General features: G+C 34.8%; 2 protein-coding genes across 2 annotated transcripts; both read left to right on the forward strand.

The window, feature by feature from the left end:
* The first annotated feature begins 5,339 nt into the window (after positions 1 to 5,339).
* Positions 5,340 to 9,883, forward strand: LOC107100004 (zinc finger protein OZF-like). Its single transcript, XM_015398350.1, has 2 exons — positions 5,340 to 5,577; positions 7,784 to 9,883. The coding sequence occupies exons 1-2, from the start codon at positions 5,409 to 5,411 to the stop codon at positions 9,157 to 9,159; spliced, it is 1,545 nt and encodes a 514-aa protein (XP_015253836.1). The 5' UTR covers positions 5,340 to 5,408; the 3' UTR covers positions 9,160 to 9,883.
* Positions 9,884 to 11,554: 1,671 nt separating this feature from the next.
* On the forward strand, positions 11,555 to 17,730 carry LOC107100011 (gastrula zinc finger protein XlCGF57.1-like; the record flags this gene model as incomplete). Its single annotated transcript, XM_015398357.1, has 2 exons — positions 11,555 to 11,749; positions 16,532 to 17,730. Coding segments are annotated over exons 1-2 (1,368 nt in total), but the record flags the coding sequence as incomplete, so codon positions are not given.
* Between the last annotated feature and the right edge of the window lie 5 nt (positions 17,731 to 17,735).

Raw genomic sequence — 17,735 nt, forward strand, 5'->3', positions numbered from 1 at the left:
GGGTCAAAAACGTCCAGCAGAAAGAGGAAGGTACTGAAAGGTTCAAGAAGGGCCAGCTTTAGGACACCAAGGACCCATTTGGTCCCTTACACACAGAGCTTCCTTTGACTCATGCTTTAAATGGTAGACAAAAACTTTATGGTATTTAAATTTTGTCTAAACAGAATCACATCTTCTTCAAATCGCTCTTTGTGTTTGACTCTCCTAAAAGAAAAATCATAGGCAGTTTTCTGGAAATAATTTTGTTCATATAGAAAAGGATGTTGAAGCTCTGATAAGCCTTTATATGGAGATGTAACCCTGTCACTGAGTAAAATACAAGATGAAGAAGGGTTAAAGTTTTCCCTTGTCACCTCCATTTACGTTTAAGATGCCTTATGGGTCGAGGTTTAGGTTAAAGATTTTATTTCATCGCTTTGAAATGTTCACATATTGATCATATGTTTTAAAAATCCAAGTAATTAGAATGCCTAATCTAAAACAGGCTTTCTTTAGAAACATAAAAAAACAGTTTTTATGTTATATCAATTTATTCTTAAAAAAAAAATTATTGTTTTGTTACTTTAGTTGGTGCGGTTATTTTAAGTTCTACAAAGACATTTAAAATATAATTTGATTTACACAGACAAGCAGCTACTGGAATTGGGAAATGAAACTGTGGATAAGGTTTCTACATCACCTTCTGATCTCTAATAAATTATTTAAGTTATTTTCACCTGCTGTCTGGAGTGACCTCCCCTCCTCACTCCGATTTATGAGCCTCAAGAGAACATGCATATCTGTAGTACTAAGACCTTTTTAAATAATTGCTATAGCTGCTTTTGTGGGAAAACTTTAGGTCAGTAGAAAGTCATCCATTCTTTTTTCAGTCTTTTTCTGATCGATAAAGATCAACACACGCCTTCTTCACCTGAATGACGAGTTTTAGAGATAATACTGGTGAAACATAGAGGAGAACACCACAATAAGAGAAACAAGAAACTGAATATGACTGTGTGTGTTCGACATTAACTAATCAAAAGTGAGAAAACAACTCATAGAAAAATATTAGATGGGAAACAGGAAGCATATAAAAAAGGACCAGAGAAAGAAGATTACCAAAATAAAAGAGGAACTACAACTGAAAGCAGAACCCAAAGCAAACAAATGGAAAACCACTAAACCTAACAAAACACACCAACTCATGACCTTCCAAATTCAACCTACGGCACTCTGCAATAACATTCTGCAATGATGCAAAGTCTGTTGAAAAGAAAATGTACCCATTTAAAAAAAACTGACCTAACACTTTTGTGACCAACATGGATGCAATAGACTTTGCAACCTGCAGGTCTGTGGTGGTTTCCATGGTTTGGTAACATTAAGTTTAAGCTTTAAGTGATAAAACAAGCTCTCTGTTGTTTTATCTCTTTCCTAATTTTAATGTTAGCAACTGCTTACACCATTCATTGTTTATGAATGTTTCAAATATTGTCTCTTTATGTCCCGTTCCAACTTATTCACAATTATCAATTGTGAGGTATTCTGAGATGCATTCTGTGATGTAAGAGAAAAACACTTAAGATGTTTTCTGGATTTTGGATCAATGGGAAATCTCACTGGGTGTCATGGAATCCTATAACAAAAAACAAAAAAACAAAAAACAAAATAGATTTAGATTTAATGTAATATTTAAAGCGTGTCAAAATAACAGGGTGTGGCACAAGGAGTCCTAACATGAATCCTATATACCGGTACAACAAATATGTGAAGGAAGTGAAAGATTGGAGAGTTTGGAATTAGGCAGCATCAGAACTAGTCGATACTTTCAAAATGAGAGTCAGCAATTATTTGAATAGTTTAATTACAGTAATCAAACCCTCCTGTTATTCCTGTACCTTAAGTCTATAAATGATTCTCCGAATATAGTTTTCTGAAAATGTTAATAAAAACAGATAAATATGTCACTAGTCCATGGCAACACATAGACCTTAAAACATCTACACACATATAGAGTAATCTACAGTCATGTTTTATATACCTAGAGTTTTAATGCCCAGAGAGAACCCACCCATGCACAGGGAGAACATCCAAACAAAGAAACATTCAAAAAATTAGGAAATATTTCTCAAAATAAGCATTTTTCGCATTAATTTAAGTAGGTATAAAGGATGATATGCCAATGGAATTTGTATTTTTACCCTTATAATAATATAATTTGATATTATGCACTTAAAATTAAGAGACTGCAGTTGTTTTTTATTATTTTAAATCTAAATTGTCTTATTCCACTGTTAAAGTGTCTCACTTACCTGCTTAATTGAAGAAAAATGCCCTTAATTTAAGAAAAATTGGTTTACTTGGATTTCATTTTTTGCCAATCAGATTCCATACAGAAAGACCCTGAGGCAGGATTTGAACCCAGGATCTTTTTGCTGCAAGGCAACCGTGCTACAAACAATTAACACCTAGCAGGCAATGTAATTTTAGGATGATTTTTGGCCTTTTATTTAATATTTTAAGGATTTATTTTAAGAAGGAATATAAAAGTTTAAATAAAACAGTGGAAGATCAAACAAAAATTGACATCCATACAGAAATTATGTTAAGTAGACTTGAAAAAGTAAAGACCAATAAACATAAAATATATCCTATCTTTTTAACTAATCACATCCAGTAGATGGCAGTCTCACTCTAATGTAAACACACATAAGATAGCTTCATTGCCTATTTATTTATTGAGTGTAATAGACGCTCTCACAGGGTAAAGTCCTCTTTATCCTAAATTAGGAATTTTAACTGTTATCTACAAATTGCTCCAGAAAGATAGGTATTTATTTTCTTATATGTCCTCCAAGGACTAACCTGTTTGTCTAATTTAGAGCCAAGTTGAGATGTTTTCAATGTTTTCCTTTCTCCATCCATCCTTACATATCAGACTCCCCTTTTTGTCACATTTCGACAGAGAAAAATAGAAAAAGGGTCTAAAAATAATAGTCAGTTTGAGTAGAGATTGGACTCCATACTGTTCATTACTATCAACTTGTTTTTTTAGCTCAAACATTTGAGCAAAACTCTGTGTTTCTGAAGCAAAGGGAAAATAAGCAACCCATGAGATCTATTTTACCTATTTTTCTCTTCAAGCTATTAAGACCTGATCCCCTTTAACAGTAGCTTTTATTTTCAGCAGGTAGAAGCAATGCATAGTCAGCCTTGCAATAAGGCCAGACAAGTCTGTTTGTAGCTAGATCGCATTTCAGTAACACAAATTCAAAGTTCTGAAGATGAGAAGAACTTAAGAGAAGAAAAAATGTGGAGGAAAATACATACGTAAAGTGGCAGAATCGAGGCAGGTTGAGAAAAGTTTGACTGCAACCTAAACTAATGTTTAGATAGCAGAGTCAAAGGCCACTCTGAACAAATACATATTTCTAATCCTTGCATAAAGCAACTCAACACTTTTACTTTTGTTTTCTAAGAGTTTGTTCCATAAATTCATCAATTCATAAATGAATTCATCTAAAGATAAACTATGAATTTATTTTTTAAGGGCCTGCAGAGACTATGGTCCTTAAACCTGGAGATGTGTTTTAGAAGGCCGACCTTGTAACTGTCTACGAGCCTCTGAAGGTTCAGGTCTGATTCCATCATTACACCTTAGATTTAAAGGATGTTTAGTGTTTTCTAGCTGTATTAAGCAAAGCTGTGAGCAAGCTCTAAAATGTTTTTCATTTGGTCCAAAAAGTTTTACTTCAGTTTTCTTTTGATTGAGCTGAAGAAAGATTTTGGCACATCCACTCACTGATTTCTTATGTGTTTTCTCCTAGCTTTTGAACGGGTTAACACATAAACTTATTAGTGTTTTCATAACTAGACAATAAGCAGACAAAAATATAGATTTGGCTAAATGTTATGATTGGTTATAGTTAATCTTTCTTTCAGATATTTTTATATAACTTTAATTCAAGAATTGTTTTGGATTAAATGATAAAGTGCTCATACAGCTTATTTTCCTTCATCTTTCTCACTCACCGTTATGAGAGGTCATTAAGATTAAGACAGGGGGAAATGTAACCGGCATGTTTTAACATTAACGTTAATCAAAGAAGGTAAGTTAATTTTTTCTTTCCTCCTTTTGTGCACAAGGGAAGTTTTTTTGCAAGCTTTTAAGCAATTTAGTTTTACTTTGCTGCTTGTTTTATAGTCTTAGTGGTTTAATTATTATTATTTTGTTGTTATTTCCAGTCTTCCAGGTTTTTCATTTGTTGCCCTCTGCTGCCCTCTTGTTTTCTCACCTGTTGAGGATATTTGGAGGCACTATAGGTTTTAATTAGGGAGTTTAATCTTGATTACGGTAACATGACATCAATTGGACACCCTTAGTTACATTTACACTGCAGATAAGAGTTGATTTTTCACTACTAGAAAGAAAGAAAAAATATAATTCTTTTATTTTTAATGCATATACAATACAGGGTTATATCAATCAATATTATACTTATGTTCAAATATAAAAAGATGCTTAAAAAAAAACAGCTAACCAAGTTGGAATACCCTTTAACGTCCTCATTTTTAGGTTTAGTAGCAAAAAAGTATTGAATGAACTATTTATGTGGGAGAAATTTTTGCAATACTATTAGCTTTAAAGTCGATAGATACGGTCAGACCATTACACTCTGTAATTTGATTCCATTCAGATTCTTTGATCAGTCAGAAAGTAGACCAGATATAATATTAGAACTACAACAAACTTTTCATAGAATTTACATGATGGGGCTTTCAGTTGTTTTAAATAGCTACCTGCTAATTATGGGGTAAAGGGGAATAAAAGCTCAGATAAGATGGCAAAGGAGAGCATCAAACAATAATTTTTTATTGTAATAAATGTTAATATCAGTAGGACAGTATTAATTGGATTAATAAGAAGGAAAATAAAGGCGAGGTGGCAGAAGGAATGGACACACGGTTCTAAATGGATCTCTATTCCTAATACTGAAGCACCAGACAGGTAGATGTGACTGTGAAAAACTTGAAACCATAGAGCATGTATTTTTACAGTGTACTAAGAGTGAGGGGAATGTGGTGTTTCAAACTCTCAACAGTATGAAAGTAAAACTAGAACTCATGAAATTGTTAAAGAATTAATAAAAGAGTAAAACCTACAAGAGAATTTATTAAATATTTAAGACAGAGTGGTTAATTTGATAGGAAGTTGGTACTTTTTTTGTTTTACTTATTTATTCTTGTATTGTCAATTTTTCAGATCGACATTCAGTTCCCCCTCCTTTCCAGGTGGTGTCGGTAATGCGCGCTTATAGTTGCTTTTCAGGCGCCAATAAAAACACAAAAGAAGAACCATAACAGGAAGTGAAATGTAGGTTCTATCGCCCCGTTATTTGTGGTTCTTGAGGTAAATATCTTAGGAAATAATGGCATCTGATCAGCCTCAGATGGAGCTTAGTTGTAAACAATTAAATTTTGCGGAGGAAACCTTCACAGAAACGAAGAAAATGGTCATCAAGCAGAAAGAAGAGGTTGATGATCAGCGCAGACTGGTGGATTTCAGCAGGATTCCCCTCGTCATCCTACACCGAATAGGTGAAGAGAAACTCTGTCCTGCTGTGGTTTTATTGCTCAGTTAATTTAATTAGTTCGGTTCGCATTTTGAAGCTTTGTGAAGAATAATATCAGCTTAAGATGCGCCGATCTAAGACGTTTCACCATCAGGATGCTTTAGGAAATAAATAAACAAAGCTGTGTAAAATAGTTTGTAACGATAAATTACAATATATAGGTCAGACGTTAGATAGTAGCTGGATGCAGGAAATATCCCCCATGAGAGAAACTGATGAGAAAAAACACTTTCTTCTACTAGTTTTTCTTTTCTATCCAATATAGTTTCGGATGTTTTTTTTGTTTTTGTTTTTTTATCTCAAGAGACAATCTGCATAATCTGGCATCAAACTGGTATTTTAAATCAGCTATGGGATCTGGGTTTATAGATAATAAAATTACTTTTTTAACCTAACATGTATTATAATGCAAAGGTAAATAACGGTAAATAATTGAATATTATTCTATTCTGCACATTATGTAGAGCTTAGTAAAACAAAAAAGCTGCAAAAATGGGGGGAAACTAAATAAACTGGTTTAATGTTAAATTGTAGCTGTTGAAAATTAGAATGTTAAGGCATTTACCCTCATATTTTTAAATTCAAACTTTGTATTTATATCGGGAATACATTTTTTCCCAATCAAAATAATAGAAATCATGTACTGTAACAATAGGAACATGGAGCTCTGAAATACATTTTCAAACATCCAGAATGTTTATTTTAGGTATGAAGAACTTGATTTTGTTTGAAATGTTTATTTTGAAAGGGAAAAGTCTTTTTCAGAAATGAGAAATACATATTTACTCAAACCAATTCATATCAAAACAGCCTCCGATAGCCTGTTGTAACCATAATAATATTACTGCGAAACTAGTATATTTCTGAAATGATACTTGAAGAATGTATTAATTGGTAAAATCACCTGGCAGCCGGTGAAAATGACGTATAAAAATGTTCTATCAGGTAGAACCTGACCGTACATTAGATAGTAAATACAAAGTGGCAATGTGACTGTATAGTTGTTCACTATGATGCAGTTATCGGACACATTAATGTACTCTCACCGATATCCAGTTCTGTTAAATATCTGTTATAGAAGTTTGTAATGCTGCAAATGTGAATTAGGGCTGAAACTATTAATTGGATTAATAGGATCCTTTTGCTTTCTGATTATTAATCGATTAATAATAAATTGAGAAAGCTAACCTGCTCTGGACTTGGTTTTCAAGATTTGAAGACGTTTCGCCACCTCTCCAGGAAGCTTTCTCAATTCCATTTGAATTGAGAAAGCTTCCTGGAGAGGTGGCGAAACGTCTTCAAATCTTGAAAACCAAGTCCAGTGGATATTTTTTGAATTTTTACGGAATGACTATGACCTGGATGACTGAGAACCTTCATCAGCATACTAACCTGCTCTGCTTCTGACCAGGTTAGCTTAAGGGTGAATGTTTCTATGGTAACGGATGCAAACGTGGAGTAAACTCCTTTGGTGAAATGGAAAAACTCTGTTTCAATGATTTCAGGTTTAGAAAACTTTCAGCTTAGCCTGTTATTTTGCTGTAAACTGAAATCAGGTGTGCTGGTCCTCCATGACAGTCGAATGGGTAACATGCTCACTATCATTAGCAGCTTATAGTGCAGGAAAGATTGTGGCTGTTCCCTCACACCTCAGCCACAAACTACTTCAGTCTCTGGCAGGAGGCTGCGATCCATCAGGACCAAAACTTCATGCAATAAGAATAGTTTCTTCCCATCCGCTACCAGCCTTATCAACAAGGTCCAGAGACCCCAGTGAAACTGCCTCTCTCCCTCCCCCGTTCAGGACCTAAAAGCTACACCAATGTAGCATCTCCAGACCTCCTGCATTAAATTAAATACTACAACACAAAAAGGCGAACCCATTTGATGATGGTTTACTGGTAGTGCATATTTTCTAAAGAAACCAAATTAGTAAAATGATTCCGGTCTAGAAACACTTGTCACTATCCGATACACAGATTGATTAATTATATCATAAAACAATACGATAAAGCCCTGATATTTGCTACAGGAGGAATAGACAAGATGTTTGATTAATGTTTTCAATAATTTCAAATAAAACTCCTTGTAGTTGTAGGTTCTAATATATTTCAGAGCATCTTCACCTACATTTAAAAAATAATAATAATAATTTGCGTTTTGGTCTCCAGACTCACTACAGCACCCTGTGAAGAAGGAGGAGGAGGTTCTTGCCGACCAACAGATCTGTGACCAAGAAAGAAACTGTAGTTTCAAACAGGAGGAACCAGGCCCTCTGAAGATAAAAGAAGAACATGATGATCTAGAATATCTGCATATTAAAGAAGAAAAGGATCTGTCCACAAGCCATGATGAAAAGCAGAAGGAGTTAAAGCAGGAGATTCTGAACACTGAACCGAACAGAGACAAGCTGGTCTCTCAAGATTCTGTTAAAGTGGAGAATACGAATGAGGAAATAAGCAATCCTAAAAGCTCAGAATCAGCAGGAGAAAACGGTTGTCACGAAACTGTAAAGCATGAGGAGGGTTTAAAACAAAATGGAGACGAGATTCAAAATCATGTACTGTATTTGCATGAAACGTCAAATGAAAACGTTTCTCAAAATGGTAACTTGTTGATAATAATTACGAATCATCCATTTGAAAATCCTGTTTCCAGTGTGACCTGTGAACAAAGTTCGAGACCAAAGACCCAGAATACAAATAAGACACCGTTTACCTGTAGCACCTGTGGTAAAAGTTTCACACAAAAATTTACTTTAACTGATCACATGAGAATTCACACTGGCGAGAAACCTTTTTTGTGCACGATCTGCGGAAAAGGGTTCAGTCGAAAAAACGTTTTATCTGATCATATGAAAATTCACACAGGAGAAAAGCCTTTTCCCTGTGTGACCTGTGGAAAAAGCTTCAGTCGAAGTGGTAGTTTAATTAAGCATGTGAGAATTCACACAGGTGAGAAGCCGTATTCATGTATAACCTGTGGAAAAAGTTTCACTCAGAAAAATCATTTAACTGATCACATAAGAATCCACACGGGTGAGAAACCTTATTCCTGCAACACCTGTGGAAGAAGTTTTAGTCAAAGATATAATTTATCTAATCATATGAAGCTTCACACAGGTGAGAAGCCATTCTCCTGTTTGACCTGTGGGAAATGTTTTGGTCACAAATATAGTTTATCAAATCATATGAAGCTTCACACAGGTGAGAAGCCATTCTCCTGTTTGACCTGTGGTAAACGTTTTGGCCTAAAATATAATTTATCTAATCACATTAAGATTCACACGAATGCAAAGACATTTCCCTGCATGGTCTGCGGAAAAAATTTCAATAAAAACCAAACTTTATCCAATCATATGAAAATTCACACAAGTAAGAAACCTTTTTTGTGTTTGACCTGTGGAAAGCGTTTCAGTGTTCAACAAAAATTATCCATTCACCTGAAAAAACATTCAGAGAACAAGTTGCATAAATGTGCGACATGTGGAAAATGTTTTTCTCAAGAACAGCGTTTAAATAGACACATGAAACTCCATCTAGGCTAAAGGCTGTTTGTCTTTCAGGTGCAGAAAGTGGCTATGATTACATGCCTACAATTTAACAATCTGCTAGCAATGTGATTGGATTAAAAACAAAAGGACTATTCTGTTTATAGGGAGATACAGTGAGAAAAATAAGTATTTTGCAAGTTCTCCCACTTAGAAATCATGAAGGGGCCTGAAGTTGTCATCGTAGGTGCATGTTCACTGTGAGAGACATAATCTAAAAAAATTTTTTTTTAAAACATGCCAATCTAATTGTCCGTCACCATAAACCACCCCTGTGTCTGATTGATTTATTTTGTTCCTGCCAAATCTCATCAGAATAACCCGACTGATATTTTTACATGACACCATTTTTAGTCTGGTTAGCCTTTAGTTCCGATTACTTATATTCACGTTAAAATTGTTACTGTGATTAAGCCTGTAGATGTTCAAGATTATCTTCCTTTAAATTATTCTTGACAATTTTTGGTTAACAGCAGCTTTTGATCAAAAAGCTGAATAATAAAAAAAAAAAAGAATATTTAAATTTGCAGTATGTGATTGAGGAGTAGCTGAGTATTTATTAATTTGGGTTAAAAACACTTTGTCCAAAGAAGATTTAATATTTGTATTTTATTTATTTATTTATTTTTTTTTGAATGGTATATCCATTATGTACTGTAAAGTTTGGGTATTTCATATGTGTAATTGGTCCTTTATGAATGAACCTGCCTCATGTCTATGATGTCAGAATAAAGAAGATATGACATAATTTACTGCCACATCCATCCTTATTTTCGACTTTATTATATTTCCACATGTATTAAACATGTTATAGTAATTTAATGTCCTCTTATCCCATCCATATAAGTGTTAATTTACAAATATGTGTTAAATTTGTTTTGTAGTTTGCCATTCTGAGTAGCTCATGGTGATAATCACAATCTTTAGACGATCTTGTCTCTAAATAAGAATAAATATGAGCTCATTTGGTCACGTGACACAACAGTTGGGCATAGCTTTGTTCCTGGCTGAATGAAGCTTACGAGGAGTTTTTTTTCTGACAAAATCAGCTAATTTCATGGGCTAGAAGCTGCTCCACTGCATGGAGTGTAGATTGCTTTGGCTTGAGTTCACCCAAAAGTCAACGCATTTGCAGTCAAATTTTTTCCAGCTGAACTTTTTGCGATTTTTTTTTTTTTTTTGCAGCTGAATTTTCACCAGATAAAAGTTCAGTTTAAGGAATTCAATGTGTAAAAAATTTCAGTGTTAAAGATACGGTGCTAATAAAATTAACCGTTTAAAATTTGGTGTGCAAATAAAAGGCATTTCAATGAGACTTCCATAGTCCTGCTTCGTGTAGTATACAGGGGTAACAAGGGGCAATTAACCTCTAACGACCACCTCACGATCAGGAATCATAAGGTCAGGAGAAAATCAAACATTTTGAAATTCAGTTGGCCATCGTAAGGTAGTAGTAGTAGGCTGTAGCTGCATTCAATGATTGAAAATATAAACAGGTGCTTCAAAAATACAGCTAACCAAGTTGGAATACCCTTCATTGTTCCTCAGTTTTACATTAAAGTAGCAAAAAGCATTTGTGATGAAACATTCATTTATGCAGGATAGATTTTTGCAATACTATAAGCTGTAAAGTGGATAGATGAGGTCAGAGCATTACACTTTGGACATTTGATTCCATTCAGATTCTTTAACCAGACAGAAGGTAGACCAGATATATTATTAGAACTACAACAAACTCTTCATAGAATTTACATCATGAGGCTTTCAGTTGTTTTAAAATGGCTACCTGCTAATTATGGGTTCAAGGGCAATGAAAGCTCAGTTAAGATGGCAAAGGAGAGCATAAAACAATAATTTCTTTTAATGAATGTTAATATCAGTAGGACAGAATTAATTGGATTAATAAGAAGGAAAATAAAGGCGAGGTGGCAGAAGGAATGGACACACGGTTCTAAATGGATCTATTTTCCTCATACTGAAGCACCAGACAGGTAGATGGGACTGTGGATAACTTAAAACCATAGAGAATGTATTTTTACAGTGTACTAAGGGTGAGAGGGATGTGTTGTTTCAAAATCTCAACAGTATGAAAGTAAAACTAGAACTCATGGGATTATTACACAATTAATCTGAGAGTAAAACCTACAAGGCAATTTACTAAATATTTAAGACAGAGTGGTTAATTTGATAGGAAGTTGGTTTTTATTTTATTTTACTTATTTATTGCTGTATTGTTAATTTTTCAGATCGATATTCAGTTCCCCTTCCTCTCCAGGTGGTGGCGGTAATGCGCGCTTAAAGTTGGTTTTCAACCGCCAATAAAACACAGAAGAAGAACCATAACAGGAAGTGAAATGTATGCTCTATCGCCCCGTTATGTTATGTTTGTGGTTCTTGAGGTACATATCTTAGCAAATAATGGAAGCTGATCAGCTTCAGATGGAGCTCAGTTGTGAACAGTTAACTTTTGCGGAGGAAACCTTCACAGAAACGAAGAAATCGGTCATCAAGCAGAAAGAAGAGGTTGATGATCAGCGCAGACTGGTGGATTTCAGCCGGATTCCCCTCATCATCCTGCACCGAATAGGTGAAGAGAAACTCTGATCTGCTGTGGTTTTATTGCTCAGTTAATTTAATTAGTTCGGTTCGCATTTTGCAGCTTTGTGAAGAATAATATCAGCTTAAGATGCGCCGATCTAAGACGTTTCACCATCAGGATGCTTTAGGAAATAAATAAACAAAGCTGTGTAAAATAGTTTGTAACGATAAATTACAATATATAGGTCAGACGTTAGATAGTAGCTGGATGCAGGAAATATCCCCCATGAGAGAAACTGATGAGAAAAAACACTTTCTTCTACTAGTTTTTCTTTTCTATCCAATATAGTTTCGGATGTTTTTTTTGTTTTTGTTTTTTTATCTCAAGAGACAATCTGCATAATCTGGCATCAAACTGGTATTTTAAATCAGCTATGGGATCTGGGTTTATAGATAATAAAATTACTTTTTTAACCTAACATGTATTATAATGCAAAGGTAAATAACGGTAAATAATTGAATATTATTCTATTCTGCACATTATGTAGAGCTTAGTAAAACAAAAAAGCTGCAAAAATGGGGGGAAACTAAATAAACTGGTTTAATGTTAAATTGTAGCTGTTGAAAATTAGAATGTTAAGGCATTTACCCTCATATTTTTAAATTCAAACTTTGTATTTATATCGGGAATACATTTTTTCCCAATCAAAATAATAGAAATCATGTACTGTAACAATAGGAACATGGAGCTCTGAAATACATTTTCAAACATCCAGAATGTTTATTTTAGGTATGAAGAACTTGATTTTGTTTGAAATGTTTATTTTGAAAGGGAAAAGTCTTTTTCAGAAATGAGAAATACATATTTACTCAAACCAATTCATATCAAAACAGCCTCCGATAGCCTGTTGTAACCATAATAATATTACTGCGAAACTAGTATATTTCTGAAATGATACTTGAAGAATGTATTAATTGGTAAAATCACCTGGCAGCCGGTGAAAATGACGTATAAAAATGTTCTATCAGGTAGAACCTGACCGTACATTAGATAGTAAATACAAAGTGGCAATGTGACTGTATAGTTGTTCACTATGATGCAGTTATCGGACACATTAATGTACTCTCACCGATATCCAGTTCTGTTAAATATCTGTTATAGAAGTTTGTAATGCTGCAAATGTGAATTAGGGCTGAAACTATTAATTGGATTAATAGGATCCTTTTGCTTTCTGATTATTAATCGATTAATAATAAATTGAGAAAGCTAACCTGCTCTGGACTTGGTTTTCAAGATTTGAAGACGTTTCGCCACCTCTCCAGGAAGCTTTCTCAATTCCATTTGAATTGAGAAAGCTTCCTGGAGAGGTGGCGAAACGTCTTCAAATCTTGAAAACCAAGTCCAGTGGATATTTTTTGAATTTTTACGGAATGACTATGACCTGGATGACTGAGAACCTTCATCAGCATACTAACCTGCTCTGCTTCTGACCAGGTTAGCTTAAGGGTGAATGTTTCTATGGTAACGGATGCAAACGTGGAGTAAACTCCTTTGGTGAAATGGAAAAACTCTGTTTCAATGATTTCAGGTTTAGAAAACTTTCAGCTTAGCCTGTTATTTTGCTGTAAACTGAAATCAGGTGTGCTGGTCCTCCATGACAGTCGAATGGGTAACATGCTCACTATCATTAGCAGCTTATAGTGCAGGATAGATTGTGGCTGTTCCCTCACACCTCAGCCACAAACTATTTCAGTCTCTGGCAGGAGGCTGCGATCCATCAGGACCAAAACTTCATGCAATAAGAATAGTTTCTTCCCATCCACTACCAGCCTTATCAACAAGGTCCAGAGACCCCAGTGAAACTGCCTCTCTCCCTCCCCCGTTCAGGACCTAAAAGCTACACCAATGTAGCATCTCCAGACCTCCTGCATTAAATTAAATACTACAACACAAAAAGGCGAACCCATTTGATGATGGTTTACTGGTAGTGCATATTTTCTAAAGAAACCAAATTNAGCTTTGTGAAGAATAATATCAGCTTAAGATGCGCCGATCTAAGACGTTTCACCATCAGGATGCTTTAGGAAATAAATAAACAAAGCTGTGTAAAATAGTTTGTAACGATAAATTACAATATATAGGTCAGACGTTAGATAGTAACTGGATCAGAAAAAACACTTTCTTCTTCTAGTTTGTATTTTCCATCCAATATAGTTTCGGATCTTTTTTTTTTTTTTTTTTATCTCAAAAGACAATCTGCATAAACTGGCATCAAACTGATATTTAAAGCAGCTATGGGATCTGAGTGTATAGATAATAAAATTACTTTTTTAGCCTAACATATATTAAAATGCAAAGCTAAATAACTGTAAATAATAGGGGTGTGGAAAAAAATTGTTCTGGCAATATATCATGATTTTTTTGGGTGTCTGATATATAATATTGTTTTTTCTTTAGTTCCTAGTATCGATTATTTTAAGCAAAACATTTTAACCTAAAACTGAGGGAAAATGGGCTTCCTCTGACAGTCACAGTGGAAGATGTGGACTGACGCAACATGGATACCAAAATAACTGAACGATCAATATCATCCGATTAACAAATACAGAGGTTGCTTTTTTTATCTATACATTTAATTTTGATAGCAGGAAAAATATTACAATATGTGATATTATTATATTGTGACCCAAATATCGTAGTGCAACACCCTTGCCAATACTCACCCCTAGTAAATAATCAGATATTATTCTTATAACACATTATGTAGAGCTCAATAGGCCAAAGCAAAAATGGGGGAGGAAAATTAAATGGTCGTAGTTAAAAATTTGAATTTAAAGTATTTAAATTCAAACTTCAATAATGTTTTTGGGTCTTAATCAGTTGCTAAACTGATAGAAGCAGGACGGTCTATAGTAGAAGTGGAGGATAAAATATTTCAAGTATGGGAGGAAACATGAGGGCAGGGTGACTGTGAAGAAGATAAGGATGTAGTTTGTTACTTAACTGAACCTGTTGAGGAACTTTATTCCTGCATCTGTCTGATCCATCCTCGCCTTGAATCACGTCTTCCTCATCCTTCATCCTTGACCATCCTGTATGACTCCTCCCTTTCTCTTATCTTGATCTTAAGTTACCTCTGTAAATGGCTCAATAATTTCCTGATTGATCTCTGCTGTTAATGCTAACAGTAAAATGACTAGCTGCAAACCTTCCAGAGGAGTTGATGTCTACAGCAAAGGAAAAGCAACAGGTTTATCTTCAGGTTTTTCAGAAAGACAGGGTCTGGTACAACAAGACAACTTAACTGGTGCCTGATGGCAAGCGATTTAAAGGAAACACACCACACAAAGAAACAGGGGTTGGGAAAAAAAAAAAAAAAAAACGAGGGTAAAAAATGATTTGTAGGTGAAAGAGCAACCCTCTTAGAACAGTAATTATATCAAGACTGTAAAAAAAAAATTAACATTTTGTATTTAAGATATAAAAAAATGTTTTCATCTGTCAGTAAACTATACAGAACATTTTAGTTTCACCTGGTTTAATTTCTTTAAGAATCCTTTTGCTATCTGATTATTAATCGATTAATCATTTTGCAAAATAATCTCTATTTACGACCCTATTGTTGATGTATGTGATGGATTATGAGATGAAATGGTAGCGCTCATAAAGATAACGGATCATGAAATGAAATCTAAACACAGTCTAAGACCCTCTACAACTAAATATTTAATTCTCTTTGAATTAATGTCACTCATCCTTTAATTGGATATTTGCCAAAAGGACATGCTATGTTTGTGTTTTTAACACCTAAACTCTCTATTTTATCTTTCACACTAAACTACGACAAACCTCTGCTGATTAAATCAGGAAATAAAACAACATAAATGGCTTTAAGGAGGGCAGAGACAGAGGACACTCAGATTATAAAAGCAAACCTGCTCCTGACCAGGTTAGCTTTAGGCGGAATGTTTCTACGGTAACAGATGCAGACGTGGAGTAAACTCTGTTGCTGAAATGGAAAACTTCTTTTCACTGATTTCAGGTTTAGAAAACTTTCAGCAAAGCCTGTTATTTTGCTGTCAACTGAAATCAGGTGTGCTGGTCCTTCATGACAGTCAAATGGGTAACATGCTCACTATCTTTAGCAGCTTATAGTGCAGGAAAAATTGTGGCTGTTCCCTCAAACCCCAGCCACAAACTATTTCAGCAACTTCCCTCTGGCAGGAGGCTGCGGTCCATCAGGACCGAAACCTCACGTAACAAGAATAGTTGCTTCCCATCCACTACCAGCCTTATTAACAAGGTCCAGAGACCCCTGTTACACTGCCTCTCTCCCTCCCCCGTTCAGAACCTAAAAGCTACACCAAGGTAGCATCTCCAGATCTCCTGCATTACATTAACGCACAGCCACTGTGTATATTGGACATAGGTACTATATATTGTATGTTTTATATTGTATAAAGCTATAGATTCTTTATATAAAATTTGTCTGCACCATCAGCACCAATTCAAATTCCTTGTAAGTGCAAACCTACCTGGCTATAAATCTGATTCTGATCTGGCTTAACTAAAAATTATAACACAAAGGTGCAAACCCATTTGATGACAGTTTAGTGCTTGTGCATATCACTAACAGATAAACAGATTGATTATATTATAAAACAATATGATAAAGCCCTGATATTTGCTACAGGAGGAATAGACAAGATGTTTGATTAACGTTTTCAATGATTTCAGTTAAAACCCCTTGCAATTGTAGGTTCTAATATATTTCAGAGCATCTTCACCTATATTAAAAAAAGAAAAAATAATTTGTTTTTTGGTTTCCAGACTCACTACAGCACCCTGTGAAGAAGGAGGAGGAGGTTCTTGCCGACCAACAGATCTGTGACCAAGAAAGAAACTGTAGTTTCAAACAGGAGGAACCAGGCCCTCTGAAGATAAAAGAAGAACATGATGATCTAGAATATCTGCATATTAAAGAAGAAAAGGATCTGTCCACAAGTCATGATGAGGAGCAGAAGGAGTTGAAGCAGGAGATTCTGAACACTGAACCGAACAGAGACAAGCTGGTCTCTCAAGATTGTGTTAAAGTGGAGAATAAGAATGAGGAAATAAGCAATCCTAAAAGCTCAGAATCAGCAGGAGAAAACGGTTGTCAGGAAACTGTAAAGCATGAGGAGGGTTTAAAACAAAATGGAGACGAGATTCAGAATCATGTACTGTATTTGCATGAAACGTCAAGTGAAAATGTTTCTCAAAATGGTAACGTGTTTATAATAATTACGAATCATTCGTTTGAAAATCCTGTTTCCAGTGTGACCTGTGAACAAAGTTCGATACCAAAGACCCAGAATATAAATAAGACACCGTTTACCTGTATCACCTGTGGTAAAAGTTTCACACAAAAATTTACTTTAACTGATCACATTAGAATTCACACCGGCGAGAAACCTTTTTTGTGCACGATCTGCGGAAAAGGGTTCAGTCGAAGAAACGTTTTGTCTGATCATACAAAAATTCACACAGGGGAGAAGTCTTTTTCTTGTGTGACCTGTGGAAAAAGCTTCAGTCGAAGTGATGGTTTAGCTAAACATGTGAGAATTCACACAGGTGAGAAGCCATATTCATGTATAACCTGTGGGAAAAGTTTCACTCAAAAATGTCATTTAACTGATCACATGAGAATTCACACGGGTGAGAAACCTTATTCCTGCAACACCTGTGGAAGAAGTTTCAGTCATAGATATAATTTATCTAATCATATGAAGCTTCACACAGGTGAGAAGCCATTCTCCTGTTTGACCTGTGGTAAACGTTTTGGTCAAAGATATAATTTATCTAATCATATTAAGATTCACACGAATGCAAAGACGTTTCCCTGCGTGGTGTGTGGAAAAAATTTCAACAAAAAACAACCTTTATCCAATCATATGAGAATTCACACAAGTAAGAAACCTTTTTTGTGTTTGACCTGTGGAAAGCGTTTCAGTGTTCAACAAAAATTATCCATTCACCTGAAAAAACATTCAGA

The sequence above is a fragment of the Cyprinodon variegatus genome, unplaced genomic scaffold, assembly GCF_000732505.1.
Source record: "Cyprinodon variegatus isolate N-32 unplaced genomic scaffold, C_variegatus-1.0 Scaffold930, whole genome shotgun sequence".
Lineage (NCBI taxonomy): Eukaryota > Metazoa > Chordata > Actinopteri > Cyprinodontiformes > Cyprinodontidae > Cyprinodon > Cyprinodon variegatus.